The following is a 20,063-nucleotide window of genomic DNA, read 5'->3' as shown; positions in this document are numbered from 1 at the left end:
TCAAACCTATCACAAACATAACCCACTATCTCTAATTATTAAGGAGAATAAATATACATGTACACCTTTATGAGCATACATATCAACAAAACCCATTTCCATTCTTCTTCAATCACCACCTTCATTACTTGTCGAGCACCATTCCAACTGACACTCTCTACAATCGTTGCACCACCATTGACCACTCAGTCATCCCAGCTGCAGTAAACTGCTGCCTTCTAACACCAAACAGCCACCACATCCGTCACCTTAAAGTAACCCATTTAACCCTCTCAAACCCATCAAAACCAACTCAAGATTATCACCAAACAATTCATTTGTTGCTGTCCGAGTTCTTGTACAACCATGAACATCTCATCACTCTAAAACTGCTCGACATAATTCTGTTATTGTTGCTGCTATAATCTTATCCTCTTTCACTGCTGCCATTTCCTTTCGTTGAACCACAATCACCTTTCTTTATATCTCTTCCTGTTTCACGTTGTAAATCACAAACCTGCAGTTGCAGCTGCTATTGCACATATTGCTATCAAGTTCAAACCTCAAAAGCCCACTTTCGAACCCTTTAACTACTACTGCTATATCACAGCTACAGCTTGTTCGCGTTTCAACTACTGTCCTGTACAGCCACCACTCCACCATCATTAACTGCAACCTACGCTACCTCCATCATTGATTGTTACGGTTATTGCAGCAAAAAACCAACGCAACCACCAACCTGCAGACACTCTTCTATAATGGTATGCAATAATTAGAGAATTTATATAACCAAATGCTTACCCTATTTATAAACTGTACCTGGATACATATAGCCTTACATCAACACAGAAAATACGAGAAAACAACTACCAATAAGTATGTTACATACTAATAGATAGAAAATAACAATTTAAACAAATCTAATATACCTTATCTTCACTGCTACTTGGGTTCGATAGTACGGCTCCATTCCTGTTTAGACTCACCATTCAAACACCACTAAACCCCATCATCTTTATCGATCCCCATCATCAAACCCACTAAAGAACACTATTAATTGTTGCTCTAAATTCGATCAGTAAGAATATAGGACACATAAAAGATTTAAGAAATTTAGGGAATTGATGAACTGATCACTTACTTGAACTATTGATGAACCGATGACCTAGTTGATCGATTGATTGTTTCTACAACTTCCTATTACTCAATTACTGAGGTTAATTGAGTTTCTGTACCAGCTACTGTCGACGACCGGAACCCCCAAAACTGAAACCATGATTGATTGATGATGATTAAGATACGGAAGTGAAGAATAGATGATGATGATGGTGAGGATAATCGCGATGCAGACGATGATGATGAATATGGATGAAATGCATCTGATCGAACCCTACATACACCCATTTAATCAATTTATTTAAACAGTGTTGGGCCGAGTTCCTTCTCTGTTGGGCCGAGGTCATTGTTTGATTTATGTTGTTGGGCCAAAAAGATGCAAAAGGGTTAAATATAGTTCGGGTATAATATATATCAGAAAGTAACCAGCAGCTTCATGGTTTGGTGTGTTTCTGTTAACTGAGAGGTCTCGGGTTCGAGCCCGGGCTACGACATCTTTTTAGGAAGCTATTCTTTAAGGTAGTATACTTATTATTCATATTATTATTATTATTATTATTATTATTATTATTATTATTATTATTATTATTATTATTATTATTATTATAATTAAACATTATTAGTATTATTATTAATAACAATATCATTATTAGTATTATCCTTATTATTAATATGATTATCATTATTAGTATTATTATTTTAAAAATTATTATCATTATTATCATTAGTAGTAAAATTATTATTATAGTTATTATTATTATTATCGGTATTACTATTATTATAATCATTATCATTATTACTAAAAGTATCACTATTTTTAAATTTATCTTTTTATTAAAATTAGTATTATTTTTATCATTATTATTATTATAATTAATAATTACTAACTATAACTTTAGTTTTAAATATTTTTCGTATATAAAATATAACTATATTTTTATAATCTTAAACAAAAAAGATAGATATTAAAAATAAGATACAAACTTTAAATATATAGAAGTATATATAATAAGTATACTACTTTTACTAATAAAATATATTTTGTTCATTTACGTTTTAATATAACTTGAATTTATTAAAAATATTATTATATTAAAAATTATGAATATTTAAAAATATTAATACTAAGTACTTATCCAAAATATTTTAATAAAGTATATAATAGATTATTAAGATAATTTAATAGAATATATATAAAATAAATATATTTAAGTAATTATTATTAATATTAAATTTAATATCACAAGTATATTACTAATATCAAAATATATATTTATTTGAATATTATTTTATGTGTTAATATATATATATATATAATTAATATAGGTTCGTGAATTCGAGGCCAACCTTGCATTGTTCAATGTCGTCATATGTATTTTTACTACAAAATACAGTATTGTGAGTTTCATTTGCTCCCTTTTTAAATGCTTTTGCAATATATATTTTTGGGACTGAGAATACATGCGCAACTTTTATAAATGTTTGACGAAATAGACACAAGTACTTAAAACTACATTTTATGGCTGAATTATTAAACCGAATATGCCCCTTTTTAGTCTGGTAATCTAAGAATTAGGGAACATACACCCTAATTGACGCGAATCCTAAAGATAGATCTATTGGGCCCAACAAGCCCCATCCAAAGTACCAGATGCTTTAGTACTTCGAATTTATCATGTCCGAAGGGAGTCCCGGAATGATGGGGATATTCTATATGCATCTTGTTAGGGTCGGTTACCAGGTGTTCACCATATGAATGATTTTTATCTCTATGCAGTTTGCGAAATGTCTGATATGAGATGTGTATTTATGGAAAAAAAAAATCTTGTGGTCTATTAAAATTATGAATATGATCGATTATGATAAACTAATGAACTCATCAACCTTTTGGTTGACACTTTAAAGCATGTTTATTCTCAGGTATGAAAGAAATCTTCCGCTGTGCATTTGATCATTTTAGAGATTTTACTTGGAGTTATTCATGACATAATTCATAAGACGTTGCATTCGAGTCGTTGAGTTCATCAAGATTATTATTAAGTCAATTATAGTTGGATATATTGTGAAATGGTATACATGCCATCAACTTTCGATGTAATGGAAGTTTGTCTTTTAAAAACGAATGCAATGTTTGTAAAATGTATCATATAGAGGTCAAGTACCTCGCGATGTAACCAAATGTAATGTATTCATTCAGATGGATTAGGACGGGTCGCTACACTTGTTATTCCAATTTCTCCATGTAACCACGCGTCCATTCAACCTCCTACCAAAATTTTGAACCGAGCTCTGAAGATGCAATGTTTGTTTTTCCTTGCAAATGTCTCATTAATGTTAAGGGTGGAGTAGATACCTATACCCCACCACTTGGAAAACTCAGGTTCATATATCAAAAGCATTTTTACAAAAACCAAAGAAGAATCGATTGTCTCGACGTCATCATCGCAAATAGGGCAATGAATCAAGTGAAGATCGACACCCCGTTTATCTAATTCGATAAGGACATGGGAGCTTTTAAGAATAACCCGCCAAATGAAAATTTCAACTTTTTTAGGAACTAAAGAGTTACGCATTGTTTCCGGTTGACCTCTACCCTCCGTGATATATTTTTCCTCGATGAGTTTTTGTAGCTTTTTTTGTGGTGAAGTTACCATTCGAGGACTCCATGAGTTTTTGTAACTATCTTGGTATAATTAAATAAAATATTAGTAACCGTATCAAAACCATGAAGAACAAAAATTTGAAGTTAGAGAAAATAGATAATCCCAAACCGGATCATGGGTTAGATGAAAGAAAAAAATCGGATAGCAATACAAGCCCCTAATTTCTGCCTAAACGACGTCATTTAATTAACATTAAAAGGAGAGAAATCTAGCTTTAGGTAAGAGACATGTACCGCTTTAAGTTTGCTATAGTCATGTGGTTAGCCGGTTAGGTTTTACCATTTAGTTTCGACTTTTGTACATACATAACATGAGTTAAATGGCTACAAACTCGGCACACACATGGATTTATCATATGGGTTAAATCCTTATCAATCACCTTTTTAGTCCTTATAACATCAAAACACAATGGCTATTTGCAGCAGGGGGTAAAAAACCTTTTTGTTACCACACTTGCACTATATAGTTGTTATGATTGGTGCCAAGAGAGAAGGCAGTTATACAAACTTACTTAATGGGTAACTATCTTCAAACAAAAAATCGATATTTTTTTACAAATTTTACATATCTTTTTAAATGGTAACACACATGGGTATACCAAAGTTTTTGAAAAAAATAATGATCATGATCCTGGATTAACATAAATGTATACAACATACCAAACAAACCATCAATGCAGTACACATGAGCAACCTATTTTCTATAGACATGCACATTAAAATGTTTCTATTTATCGTTACTTTAATATTAATTTGATCTAACAATGTAAATTCATTAATTAAATAAGATTTTTCACATTCAGGCTGGGCTACCTTGATGAAGAGGAAAATTATCATTATATACACCTTAAGCTTAAGCAGGTTATTATGTGGAAGATGATAAATTCACTTGATTTTTGATGAATTCAGTTCATTATTCGCTTGTACGGTACAAAATACAAATTACCAATTTATAATATAAATTTATCAAATATGTGAGTAAAAATATCACTCCTCATAAATAATCAGTTCAAACTATTTCATGTCACCTCAAAATATGCTAATAATAAAAGTTAAATTTAAATTTGATATTGTGATGTGAGAATGTCACAACTCCAACCAAAATATGACATTCATTTAATTAACAATGTACAAGTGTTTTAGATAATTGGATTAAGAATTCAAGATCAAGACGTGCGTGTTGTATAAAATAGAAAGTGACAGGTGAAATTGTTAGTTGCCAACATATAACTGGTTTTATCATAGATTAATAGTGTTTATTATGATTTAATTAAGATTAAGAGACGTTGGTGTCGGTTGCCATGTCTTAATCACTTATTTGTTTGATTAAATCAAATGAAAAAAGGTTAATCAATCAATTTTTCATATAGTGAAATCATTGACAAGCCAAGAATAAGCTTCCAAGTAACTTCACAACGTGTTTACATTAATCTTTCAACACGTACGTATTTCAACATGTTGATTAACAACGAAAATTAGCATCATACTTAGCACCCAATCAACAATAATTGCAATCATTCAGCACCGTATTCTTTTAACTAACATACACTTTAAAGGTGTTCCAAAGAACAATTAACCTTTTTATTCTTTTTCTCATCCCTGTCATAATTCAACTAAAGTTATTGCTAAAAATAACACAACAGAAATGTTACAACAATGGCAATAAAATAAGTGCATACCCAATTCACAAAAACAAAGTGGATTTTATCGAATTAAAAAAGTACATTAATAAGTTGCAATAACCCAAATTACACCATACATCATCATGAAAAATTCCATCAAAAATACCATATACCAGGGGGTTCAGGAACAACAACAGACTAATTGAATATTTTTTTCACTTTTATTATCAAGACTGCAGAAATAATGGAATAAAATACAGATGCCCAAAACATAACATGTCTATTAATTCATCAAAAACTATAAACCCCCCCAAAAATAAACTAAAATGTAACAATAAAAGAAGAGAAGATGATCATCATCACAATGTAGCAAACATTCACTGAAGAAATTTTAAAATTTACCGGCTTGAAGACGACTGTCCGTACAAATCGTATGGGGCCCACAACGCGTCTAACGGGCATGGTTGTTTTGAATCGAGCCGTAACCATGGCTTACCACTTCCACTCCAATGCAATAAGCTGACTGGACCCGGGTGCAAATCCCGACAACTTCCTACCACGTTATCCCCACCTAACCCGTGCTGGTTCCACCCGTGATCAATTGGCGCAACATGCCCAGCGAAAACCAATAGAAACGGCGGTAATGATCCGAGCTCGTATATTCTATCACTTTTTTGAATCTCCATCCATTTCTCGATACGTTTCGTGTACCCAAACCGTCTCCATTTCGCTAAATCAATAACCATCACGCCTGTGTTGAAGTAACACGGGTTCCTTTCCTTGAATATGTTTGAGTATTGACCGTTTGACCAAAACGCAGAGGTGAAGTATTTGGTGAAATTTGCGTGGCAATATTCCGGTGCTCCAATAGTTTTTTCACTTAAATTCGTACCCCATAGTTTCGCCACGTCATCGACAACCACCAAATCGGAGTCTAGATAAATCACGCGTCGAACGCACGGTTCGAGTATATCAGCTAAGTAATTCCGAGCGTAATTTAGCGGCTGTTCTAACGCGTGCCGCACCGAAGTTGAAATTAACTTTCTTACTATCTCAGGTTCGAAATAATACACTTTGAACTTCAATTTAGGGAAAGTGGAACCAACTAGGGATTTAAGATTTGTATCAGAAACTAGAAAATGAAAGAAAATACTTTCAGGACATGATGAATGTTGCAATATCGAATGTACCGCGGCGATAGAACCACGCAAGTACTCGAAATCGAGTGTAATCGCAACATGAACTAACGACGGATCACATACATCACCGGAACCGGTGAGTTGTTCACATCCAGCCGCATTATGAAAGGTCGAAGCTGTACGGAACGACGACCGGTGTGTCAGCGTTACCGGAGCTTGACCGCCGGCGATGTGAGGATGAAAATGATTATAATGATTATGATAAGATCTAATAGCTTCGGCTGGATGAAATGATTGTAATGAAGGTGCTAGAACAATCATCACCATTATTGCTGATACAAAACCTGAGAATCTCATTATCCATTGCATTTTATAATTAATTGATGAATTAATTATAAAATATACACCTATATATATACACAGATATATATGTATATATTACAATAGATATGAAACTAGGGTTTCAACAAGGTATAGAGAAATAGAGAACCTAAAATATGGAATTAAATGAGGAATTCAAAGTATAATGAGATGAATCTGTGAATAAACCTATTAATTTGATCAGAGGAAGATGCTGCCGTGAAGACGAAGCGATCTTCTTCTGATTCATGAAGAATGACGACACTATGCACCGACCATTAACGTTGACGGTGATATGTATTTATATCAACAGTGTGTATGTATCTGTATTGATCTCCTCGCCGGCGTTACAGATTCCGTCCTTCAATCTTCGCCGGAGAAACGACGAAGACTGGAATGAAGGACGGAGAAGGAGGGAAAAGAATGGAGATTTTTTTGGTTATTTTTTTAATAATAATTGAAAATGAAAATAATTTTGGGGGTGTGGTTTCTGGAGATTGTGTGGTGTCATAGTGTCATTTTGTTGTAGGAATCAGATTTGTATACTCTTCTCTGTGCTTTCATATTCCTCTGGTTGTATAAAAAAAAGTTTTTTAATTTTTAATTTATTATATTATTATTATACAGTAATAATGTAATTATAATTATTAAATTATATTATATATATACTCCGTATACACAACCTTTATTTGTTATGTACACAATCTCTATGTTTTACAATGTTGTACAGTCCAACACTGTAAAGCATGGAGGTTGTGTACATAACAAATATAGGTTGTGTACATATCACTCCCCCACTATCTATAGTTAATATGAAAATTCTATAATGATGATGTCATTATTAGACTAATTCATTTGATAAGAAAAAATCAAAAAAAAAAAAAAAAATTTAAGCATGGTGGGTGATGTCATTAATATAAATAAATTTGAATTAAAATTAAATTTTATTAATTAATTATTATTATTAAATCTTATTAATAATTATTTCAATTATTAAAATTAAATAATTTTAAATAATTTTAATTAATTATTTTGAATTGAGTACAAGAAGATATAAAAGCTAGCTAGAAAGAAACTAATTCTAAATTTATATTTTAATTTATACTTTTAAAATATAAAATGATAACCAATATTATCTCTTATGATTGGATATGGATTGTTTAATATGCATTTTAGGTGTTTGATGAAATGTTCAGCTGACGAGTTTCTTAGTCGGACTTTGTGGTTTTACGGGTCATTAAACTAAATAACTTTAGCATTTACGTTAACTAAATACCTAAAACATATCATTAAACTTTTTTGTTTAAACAAACCCGTAGTTTCACGGATCATTTCACTAGTATAATATATATACTCCGTAATTATAATATCAGCCACACTTTACAAAATTAATATTATTCATTATAATTATAATTAATGATAATGAATTTATTGAGATTTCATCGATGGTTAATTTGGTTATGATACTCACACTCTTTAGATAACCATGATTACTCATGATTAATTTTCGATTATTCTTTTTTAAAATCAGTTTGTTTCGATTTTTTTAAAATCATTTTAACTAATCATTCAACATCGGCTAATGAGTTAAAATCAGATTTACTGATCATAGTCGGTTGGTCAAACATTTTAAAATGAATTTAAACGGAGATTATAGAGTTTTTGAATAAAATAAACGATTTTTTATCTGCAAGTTATGATTATGAAAGTGTTAGTTATTAATATAATGATATTTATTTAAGTTATGCTAACATATTTGAAATGAATATATTTATATTTAAGAGAATTTCAATTTCATTATATATTATATATTATATACTACGTATTATATAATATATATGTTATTATTTACGTTTGTCACGAAAGTGTACACAGATTTTGAAGAACATTCATTAAAATTATTTATCTATTTGAAAAGAAAAGTCTCAAAATGTAATTACAGAAGATTGAACTTAGACCTCCACTAGAAACTCACAATGGGGTTAGAAGGTTAGAAGAATGGGGTCTTTCGCAGGGGTGGTGGTATGTACAGATCTTGATTCGATCTCAACGGTTCTTGCTAAGAGTCAAGATGCTGGATTTGATTTGGTGCTTCCGTTTGCTTCAAAGGCTGATGCCTTTTTCAGGTATGTGTGGGTGGAATTAAGAGGTTTTCCAGCAAAATATGCTTCCCTGAACAATTTTAGAGACATTGCTAGTAGGATTGGGTAGGTTGTAAAAGTGGCCAATTGTTCATCTGATTCGATAGGTTTTTGTTCTGTCTATGCGTTTGTTGAAACTACTCAGGTTAAATATATTCATGAGTTAGTTCCAACTTCCCTGATTGAAGATTCTGTTGTTAACGACCACATTTGGGTTAACGAAGTGTCTGATGTTTCGATCATCGAGAGAATTCAGGCTGCTTGTTTTTCGGTTGATTTTATACATGCAGTTAATGATTCGGTTGAGAAAGAACGGGTGATGGAATGGGATAACCTTGTAACATATGATTAATTGGATGGTAATGTTAACGGTCTAGAGGGTTTAGGTGTCGGTGTTGGGAGTGGAGGTCTCAATGGTGAAGAAGACGATATTGGTTTTACATCTCCTGTTGTTACGGGTATTCGGCCAGGTTATGATAGTTCTTGTGTTGCTAAATCGGGTTCGGGTTTTGGTACACCTTCTTCGGCCATGTTTTCTTTGGATCATGTTCAGGCGGCTTTAGATTCTCATGGTTTTTGTAAGCGTAAACGGATTCCTGTATCTGGTTCAAATGCTAGTGATTGTGGTGGGAATTTTGAGGGTGGGAGGAATGATTCGGGTGTGACGCCCCGTACAAAACCATCGTGTACGATTCGTCAACAACATGAACTTTACACGGTCAAGTACTACATGCTTTTTGAAAACCAGATTTGCATTCATAAAAGTCATAGCATTTATAAAAGATAACGTGACACAAAGGTCGTTACAAAGTCATTATTTGAAAATAACATAAACTACGAATGCAAAAGAAAAAGTTCCATGATTGAGACATCTCTAAGATTATGCAGCGGAATATCTAACACAGCAGGTCCTTAACAGCAAGTCTAAACAGCAGAAGCAAGATACCTCTAAGCACCTGAGAAAACATGCTTAAAAACGTCCACAATAATGTTGGTGAGCTATAGTTTAAGTTGTAACAGTAATATAAGATTGACCACGAGATTTCAATGTTTCAAAACAGTATGAAAAGTATATGTATAACCGTGGGCACATGGTAACTAGACTTAACGTAAATATAAATATCACCCCCTAAAAGTACACCTGGCGAGTGCGTATGTCCTCGAAGTATTAAACACCCGTTAAATGCTAGCGCAGCTAGCCAGAGTGGGGATGTCAAACCCTATGGATCCATATCTAATATTCACGTTCACCGGTTAAAAAACCAATGATTAAACGTTACCGTGTTAAGGGGAATCTTTATGCCGTTATATAACCCACACATATGTAAAGTTTAAGTACTCTTGTCAAGTAAGTAAAACATAAAAAGTGCATGTATTCTCAGTCCCAAAAATAGTATAAGTAAAAAGGGAAGCTATAACTCACAGTGAATAAACAATACAAGTCGGTACGAAAGTGTGCAAGTAGTAAGTCGGTCCGAAAGGTCGTAAACCTAAATCAAAGGTTACTAGGTCAGTAGGTTGTCTTTATAAGTTCTATTAGTACATAAAATAAGTTTAAGTGTCATCATCATCATCGTTCATCATCATAAAAGCTAAGTAAGTTTAACAAGTATAGAGATCGAAACAATAGGCTGACTTGGATCAGCTGCTACGACCTCTACGTAAATCGAAAAGATACGTAGTCAGTGGCTATGGCTCCGTATGTGAGTCCTCTAACAACTAACCAATTTTCAGAACCTAACTCGTCTTCATTTGACCGTGGCGATGGTTTAAGTGTGAGTAGGCCAGAAATTGCAGCACAACGTTACAAGGGCGTAGTGACTTTCGGAGGGCCATAAATCCTAAACCGTAACTCGGATTAAGACGAGGCCTAAATGAAAAATCATCTTCTCGAACTGAAATAACTGAAAATTAGCTTTCCAGTAGCCCAGGTTGTCTAATCAGATCCCAAAAACAGTAGGTAAGGTGCTCCGGTGGGGTTCTTAGTACTTGATGCTCATCACGGTTCTCATCCTTGATGTTTGTAGCTTCAAGTGTACAACTCGTTGATGGGTTAGCATCACCTTGACCAAGATTCCACCATCAACACACAATAAGTTAAGACCAAGTAAGAACACAACTCAATTAAGAGTCTTAGATGGATGATGAACCAAAGTTACATCATATCCTTAGTCTTAACACAATTACAAGTTCCATTTACAACTAAAGCTACAAACTTTACATCAATCAAACAAGTATGAACATAGTCTAAGTCAAATGAAGTGATGGAACCCTAAGCTAGAGAGCTTGGATCCCTTTCACACAAGTTATAAGGTCACAAAGCTAGAAAGCTTGAACCTTTAGTGTTCTTGAAGAACTTGAAGCATAAAGCTTAGATCTTTAGGTTATATGAAGACCATAAACACAAGTTTTGATCTTTATATCAAAATAATGAGATCATAAGTTAGAAAACTTAGGTCCAACAAAAGATATGAAGATCCAAGCTAGAAAGCTTGCATCTTGATTGTTCTTGAAGATCTTGAAGCATAAAGCTTGGATCTTTAAGTTACATGAAGATTAAAAATACAAGTTTGAATCTTTATAACAAAATAGCAAGATTAAAGTTAAAAAAATATAGATCTACAAAGTGGGTGAAGATTCAAAGCTAGAAAGCTTGAATCTTCCATGTTCTTGAAAGATTCAAATCCATGTTTGAATTTTCAAGATGTAATCAAGATCAAAAGCTAAAAAGCTAGACTCATGATGATGATGATGAGAAGGAGAAGAAGAAGAAAATTCAAAATACTTACACTTTTAGAGAGAGAAAGAACTAAAGAGAATTAGAGAGTGTGTGTGTGTGAATTACAAATGAAAGCAAGTGTAAAATGGATGAAATAAGGCTAGTATTTATAGTTAAATGGGGTAAGGGGAGGGGAGTTTGGGCCGTGAATTTGGAGGGGGGACAAGGGGGACAAAAGTTTGTTTTTTGTTTAATGGTTGTCTAAAGTTGGTGCTTATGTTGGGATCCCATGCAACATTAAGGATAATACTTGACATAAATGCTAGCATGTTCCCTCTAATAAATGGCCATTTGTCTTACTTATTGTTGGGTCACTAGTAATTAATAAGTGGGCTAAATAAATGGGCTACTAGCTAGAGTAGGGTGGGCTTAAGTCCAACAAGACTAACTAGTAAGCATTTTTAAATTACTACGCGTAATTAAGCATCCAAAAACCCAAGTAATTATTATTATAAAATTATAATTAATATTTCGTAGTCATAATATTCCGATGATGACAAAAGTTAAACGTGTGCGCGGTTCGCAGTTTGTTCGAAACGTTAAGTGACACTAACGGTCATAAAGGTTTCCGGTGGTCAAGTTAAGTAACCTACGTACTCAAAGGCACGTTTTAACACATAAAAGAAAGTAATCCACGTGTAGTAAGATTCCAGAGTATAAAATAGCACAGTACGCACAAATACGCAGTTTCGCAAAAACACAAGGCACAAAAGCAAGTCAAAAAATTCGGGTCGTTACATTACCCACCTGTTAATGGAAATTTCGTCCCAAAAATTTGAGGAGTGACCAACAATGGTACCGTATTGAATAAGAAAGACGTATCAAAGTTCCGAGGGACTTGTGAGCTCAGAAGTGAGCTATTTACCTTGAAAGGTACTTGGGCGTATAAAAGTAAGAATAGGTATATGCCATTAATTAAGTCTCTTGTCCTAAGAGATCAACAGTTTGGTTTCGTTCCTTGCTAACACGAATATGTCATCCGAATATATACCCACAAAAGGAAAGATGATGTTTTTAGCCTTACAGGCATCTTCAGTAAGCTGGATGCATGGAATGCATCATGAATGTTACCAAACTCATCTAAAACATTGAGCGTCTATGTCGCAATACAAAGCTGACAGGTAGAATGGAAAACATGGTGATCATAACCATGCGATTTGATGTCTGGATAGTGTTAGCCACGGATTTTGTACTAATCCCTTAATTTCGGAAGTGAGACCATAGGTATGAAGAACCCGATATTTAAGAACGTTTCGTTTGACTAAATGATTTGAAATTTTAGCTGAAAGTGACTAATCAGACTTATTTGCAATGCAAGCCATAATTATCTATAGTATCTTCAGGACGGTCTGAACGAACAATGAAGGATATCGCCTAGTTTACCATACTGCAGGTGAACTTATCCTTAGATAGAATGGAAGCACATTTCCATATTGTAACTTTATCCTTTCAGTTACATGTTGAAGTTAGGGTTAACATCGACTAGAACAATATATAGTTGCAACCAACGAAGGAAGGAATGTGTAGAGTAACCATATCCGTGTTACAGACGTTTTAAGCAGTCCCTTCCAAGAGGATAATAAGATTCATAGATTCTTAAAGTATTTTATACTACATTTTCGAAAGAAAATCGAACGAAAGGTGTAATCTTTGAACGAGAGTGAACTCTTCGAGCAGATTGATCCAAATTTATCCTTATACTTATGGGGATGCGCGGATGAGAAGGTATGTGAACCCTTGGTCATAAAGAACGGTTTACTCTAAGTGAAAAGAATCTCAAAAATGATTCCTTGTACCTCAACCTACTGATTCATCAGCCCGCGTTTTTGCCATGTCTAACCTTAAAAGGAACATTTTACGAGCGCAAATACTTTCTAACAAATTTTATAAATCTGCCACCCAAAGTGGCTCAAGCGTTTTTAACAAATATTTTAATAGTAAGCTTCATCCCTAACGGAGGGCGAGAAGAAGTGTGATCCCTACATGGTGTAGTCTAATACGAAAACCTTTAATAAAATCAACCGAGGAAGTTTTGAAAAACCTTTAAACGTTCGATGTGACAACATGAACGGAACGAAGTTCCTAGTAAATTTAGAAGTATGTATAACGTGTACCATTTTGCTTAAAACTATTTGTCTTAAGTTAAACAACTCAACAGAGGAGCGATTTTTAAAGAATTTGGATGTATAACTTGGTATGTACTAACCAAAATAAGTAAGGGTAGATTTATACATATATGATTTTATAAATCGCATAAGTGACATAAAAGTTTTTAGTACTTTCATTTGTCCATAAATCTCATGAGGACCGCACAAATAAGAAACGTGTAAAAATTTTGGTAAACATAGTTTTTCGTATTTCAGAGGTTACGAGTTGAAAAAGATTGAGTGAAAAATCTTTGAATCGTCGGGTGACATGTTACTAGGTAATGAGAACTAATGAATTAAATGTAGTTTTGATAATTATCAGGACACAAGTCTTTGGGTCAAAAATGTTCACGTGCGAAGCCGTTGATAAAAAGTGAGGTATGAAGGATAGAGAATGAGGATGAGAAGTTAATCGCTTCTTGACTTTGCAAAAGGCTAAACAGGTTATGATGAATACTAAAGTTGGAATACTGATTGTGTTAATATCGCTAGGCGAGAATCCCTTGGAATAAGTCAGGACTTAGAGTTATGTAAGAAAGAGCATCGTTCCAACAAGTGTGGCAAATAAGATCTTTGGGGTAACGCAATAGTTTCGAATATTTTAAGTGTTAGTGGATGCCCGAAGGCTCTGTATGACGTGGTAGTAAGTGCCTTCATCACATATATACACACATGAATTTCTCAATTTTGACGGTTGTAAGGTCTTCATGATGACTTGGATACGAATAAGTAACGAAAAATTTTATATAATAAGCAACGAAAATTTTTATAGAAATCGTTTTAGGTGACAATGTAAGAAAAGAAACGAAGTTCTTAGTAAATATTGACTACTCTTAAGTAAAAATATCTTTTGAATAAAAGAACTGATTCGTAAAAGTGAAAGTAAAATTTCACATGTACTAGTCAAAAATAAGTAATTATTTATTTTATTATATATAACATATACGGTTTCTAAAATTTGTACGAATGACAATAAAATAAATTTATTTTAAATAAACTTTGAGAGAATCGCACAGTAAAATAGTGTGTGCAAAATTTTGGCAAACAAAATTTTCATATTTTCGGAGGTTACAAGTTGGAAAAGGATTGATGAGGATTGAGTAAAAGATTTTTAAAATTTCGGGTGATCTTTGAGGTAATAAAAACCATTGAGTTTAAAAGTGGTTGATGACTATTGGTAGGGCATAAGTCTTTCGACCAAAAATGCTTAAGTGTATAGTTGTTGCTTATAAGTAAGTTACGAAAGGGAGAGTATGAGGATGGGAATTAACTACCTATTGATTTTCGAAATCTCGAACTGGTATGACTAATATCGACGTAAGAAGGGTGATGGTGTGATTATCATCAAATAAGAAATCTCTCGGAATAAGTTAGGATTTAGAGTCGCGTAAGAATGAGTATCAAATAAGATTCTTGGGTAGCATAGAATTTGAATTGCTGAAGTGACGGGATACAATTTCCTTTATGTATCATTGTCCATTGTATCAGTTTCTTTCATGGTTAGAAAGTGAGCAGATTTGGTGAGGCGGTCAACGATGATCCAGATAGTGTCATAACTGTCTATTGTTTTCTGTAGATCCGGGATGAAATCCATCGTCATCCCTTCCCATTTCCATTGTGGGATCTCGGGTTGTTGAAGTAACCCAGATGTCTTTTGGCTCACCATCCTTGCGAGGTATACGAATAATCTTCTTACTATAAATAACTTTCGCTTTCATCCTTGAAAGCCAGTCCTGTTCCAACTATTTCATCAAAGCTTCATAAATTGATGAGTATTAGGTTAATCCTAAAGTCCATTATAACCATTACATCAAGCTTCCTAATTTGATGGGTGTTAGGTTAATCTTAAGGTTTATTCCAACCAATTCTTATCGCACTACCGTGAAAAATTCTATCAATCTTCTCAAATAACATCGGCTTGTGCGTCGGTAACTAATCCTTTCCAACTACTACTTTAAAACTTCCAAGTTTTGCTGACATGAGGTCATCTCCAAATGACCCACCTGTTAATTTTAAGGTACTACCTTAAATTATTCTTCTATCTCTGCCAGCTTACCATTAGCTTGTCCTATAGAATTACTTAACTCCCATGGTTGTTAATGGCTTATTAGTCATAACACTAAGGTTCTTAGATATAAGGTTTCTATCGCTCTAGTAGTAAATAACTCCGAGATAATAAAACATTGTGACGAAACGTACCCTAACTAAAATTAGGATTCCATGCAAGTTCCCATAGTTGAGATAACGATTGCTCTACCGCAAGTAAGTCCAAAGTTTTTCCTATCTGAGAACTTTTTCCTTAAGTATCCAGGGTGTCTATATTTATAACAAATTTTTGGGTTATCAATTCTGCAATCAAGGCCCTTCTTGTACAGTATCTGGGCTAAGTGGTTATTCTTTCCTTACCTCTAACAGACCACAATGCGTATACTCAAGTGGTTCCTACCAAAATTTTCTTTGAATCACTTCATATTCCTTATATAGTAGCATTGGGACTTCTGCATGATTTACTTCAATATAATCACGCTGGCCTGGCGTCATTATACTGTACTAAATCATACGTTCATTCCAATATCACTCCATATGGTATATGTAATGTGATCACTTCTAGTTCTACTCAATTTCATCTAACTGTGCTTTATCTATGCTATCTCAAAACAAAATCTACATAATTAATCTCACGGTTTCTCGGTGTGGGTGCGTAGGTTCCGTAGGTCATGCACCAATGCCTAAATGTCCCAAAATTTCTTCAAAATTTTCGGGTTCAGGTAACATCATTAGGTTCCTTTCTAGAAATTCAATTTGGGTCTCGTGTCAAGTTGTACATGTAGCAAGTAGTAATACGATATGTTTTGAGGTGACTCCCAAGTCTTTGGGTATGGCTGAGCATCAGTGGAAGACACTACGACCTTGTGAAAGGAGATGCCTTCCAGACTTCTCCAATGCCTAAGAGTGTTAGGGACCTAAGTCCAGAAGTGTCATTAGATCATCGAGTAGTGGTGTAGAATGAAGGAGATTGAAATGTCCCGTTCTTATTGATTAAAAACGTTCCATATTAATTGATTTCGTTGCGAGGTTTTGACCTCTATATGAGACGTTTTTCAAAGACTGCATTCATTTTAAAACAAACCATAACCTTTATTTCATCAATAAAGGTTTAAAAAGCTTTACGTAGATTATCAAATAATGATAATCTAAAATATCCTGTTTACACACGACCATTACATAATGGTTTACAATACAAATATGTTACAACAAAATAAGTTTCTTGAATGCAGTTTTTACACAATATCATATAAGCATGGACTCCAAATCTTGTCCTTATTTAAGTATGCGACAGCGGAAGCTCTTAATAATCACCTGAGAATAAACATGCTTAAAACGTCAACAAAATGTTGGTGAGTTATAGGTTTAACCTATATATATCAAATCATAATAATAGACCACAAGTTTTCATATTTCAATACACACCCCATACATAGAGATAAAAATCATTCATATGGTGAACACCTGGTAACCGACATTAACAAGATGCATATATAAGAATATCCCCATCATTCCGGGACACCCTTCGGATATGATATAAATTTCGAAGTACTAAAGCATCCGGTACTTTGGATGGGGTTTGTTAGGCCTAATAGATCTATCTTTAGGATTCGCGTCAATTAGGGTGTCTGTTCCCTAATTCTTAGATTACCAGACTTAATAAAAAGGGGCATATTCGATTTCGATCATTCAACCATATAATGTAGTTTCAAGTACTTGTGTCTATTTTGTAAATCATTTATAAAACCTGCATGTATTCTCATCCCAAAAATATTAGATTTTAAAAGTGGGACTATAACTCACTTTCACAGATTTTTACTTCGTCGGGAAGTAAGACTTGGCCACTGGTTGATTCACGAACCTATAACAATATATACATATATATCAAAGTATGTTCAAAATATATTTACAACACTTTTAATATATTTTGATGTTTTAAGTTTATTAAGTCAGCTGTCCTCGTTAGTAACCTACAACTAGTTGTCCACAGTTAGATGTACAGAAATAAATCGATAAATATTATCTTGAATCAATTCACGACCCAGTGTATACGTATCTCAGTATTGATCACAACTCAAACTATATATATTTTGGAATCAACCTCAACCCTGTATAGCTAACTCCAACATTCACATATAGAGTGTCTATGGTTATTTCGAAATATATATAGATGTGTCGACATGATAGGTCGAAACATTGTATACGTGTCTATGGTATCTCAAGATTACATAATATACAATACAAGTTGATTAAGTTATGGTTGGAATAGATTTGTTACAAATTTTCACGTAGCTAAAATGAGAAAAATTATCCAATCTTGTTTTACCCATAACTTCTTCATTTTAAATCCGTTTTGAGTGAATCAAATTGCCATGGTTTTATATTGAACTCTATTTTATGAATCTAAACAGAAAAAGTATAGGTTTATAGTCGGAAAAATAAGTTACAAGTCGTTTTTGTAAAGGTAGTCATTTCAGTCGAAAGAACGACGTCTAGATGACCATTTTAGAAAACATACTTCCACTTTGAGTTTAACCATAATTTTTGGATATAGTTTCATATTCATAATAAAAATCATTTTCTCAGAATAAAAACTTTTAAATCAAAGTTTATCATAGTTTTTAATTAACTAACCCAAAACAGCCCGCGGTGTTACTACGACGGCGTAAATCCGGTTTTACGGTGTTTTTCGTGTCTCCAGGTTTTAAATCATTAAGTTAACATATCATATAGATATAGAACATGTGTTTAGTTGATTTTAAAAGTCAAGTTAGAAGGATTAACTTTTGTTTGCGAACAAGTTTAGAATTAACTAAACTATGTTCTAGTGATTACAAGTTTAAACCTTCGAATAAGATAGCTTTATATGTATGAATTGAATGATGTTATGAACATCATTACTACCTTAAGTTCCTTGGATAAACCTACTGGAAAAGTGAAAAATGGATCTAGCTTCAACGGATCCTTGGATGGCTCGAAGTTCTTGAAGCAGAATCATGACACGAAAACAAGTTCAAGTAAGATCATCACTTGAAATAAGATTGTTATAGTTATAGAAATTGAACCAAAGTTTGAATATGATTATTACCTTGTATTAGAATGATAACCTACTGTAAGAAACAAAGATTTCTTGAGGTTGGATGATCACCTTACAAGATTGGAAGTGAGCTAGCAAACTTGAAAGTATTCTTGATTTTATGTAACTAGAACTTGTAGAATATATGAAGAACACTTAGAACTTGAAGATAGAACTTGAGAGAGATCAATTAGATGAAGAAAATTGAAGAATGAAAGTGTTTGTAGGTGTTTTTGGTCGTTGGTGTATGGATTAGATATAAAGGATATGTAATTTTGTTTTCATGTAAATAAGTCATGAATGATTACTCATATTTTTGTAATTTTATGAGATATTTCATGCTAGTTGCCAAATGATGGTTCCCACATGTGTTAGGTGACTCACATGGGCTGCTAAGAGCTGATCATTGGAGTGTATATACCAATAGTACATACATCTAAAAGCTGTGTATTGTACGAGTACGAATACGGGTGCATACGAGTAGAATTGTTGATGAAACTGAACGAGGATGTAATTGTAAGCATTTTTGTTAAGTAGAAGTATTTTGATAAGTGTATTGAAGTCTTTCAAAAGTGTATAAATACATATTAAAACACTACATGTATATACATTTTAACTGAGTCGTTAAGTCATCGTTAGTCGTTACATGTAAGTGTTGTTTTGAAACCTTTAGGTTAACGATCTTGTTAAATGTTGTTAACCCAATGTTTATAATATCAAATGAGATTTTAAATTATTATATTATCATGATATTATCATGTATGAATATCTCTTAATATGATATATATACATTAAATGTCTTTACAACGATAATCGTTACATATATGTCTCGTTTAAAAATCATTAAGTTAGTAGTCTTGTTTTTACATATGTAGTTCATTGTTAATATACTTAATGATATGTTTACTTATCATAGTATCATGTTAACTATATATATATATATCCATATATATGTCATCATATAGTTTTTACAAGTTTTAACGTTCGTGAATCACC

The 20,063-nt window shown here is 33.1% G+C and overlaps 1 protein-coding gene across 1 annotated transcript; it reads right to left on the bottom strand.

Annotated features, from left to right (window-relative positions):
* Nucleotides 1-406: 406 nt before the first annotated feature.
* Nucleotides 407-7,396, bottom strand: LOC139902681 (probable galacturonosyltransferase-like 7). The gene is made up of 3 exons (XM_071885286.1): nt 5,782-7,396; nt 1,192-1,369; nt 407-508 (listed from the first exon to the last, which is right to left on the bottom strand). The coding sequence occupies exons 1-3, from the start codon at nt 6,885-6,887 to the stop codon at nt 407-409; spliced, it is 1,386 nt and encodes a 461-aa protein (XP_071741387.1). The 5' UTR covers nt 6,888-7,396.
* Nucleotides 7,397-20,063: the final 12,667 nt, after the last annotated feature.

This window comes from Rutidosis leptorrhynchoides, chromosome 3 (genome assembly GCF_046630445.1).
Source record: "Rutidosis leptorrhynchoides isolate AG116_Rl617_1_P2 chromosome 3, CSIRO_AGI_Rlap_v1, whole genome shotgun sequence".
Classification (NCBI taxonomy): domain Eukaryota; kingdom Viridiplantae; phylum Streptophyta; class Magnoliopsida; order Asterales; family Asteraceae; genus Rutidosis; species Rutidosis leptorrhynchoides.
The sequence above is the reverse complement of the archived record's forward strand: the minus strand, read 5'-3'. Positions and strand labels throughout refer to the sequence as shown.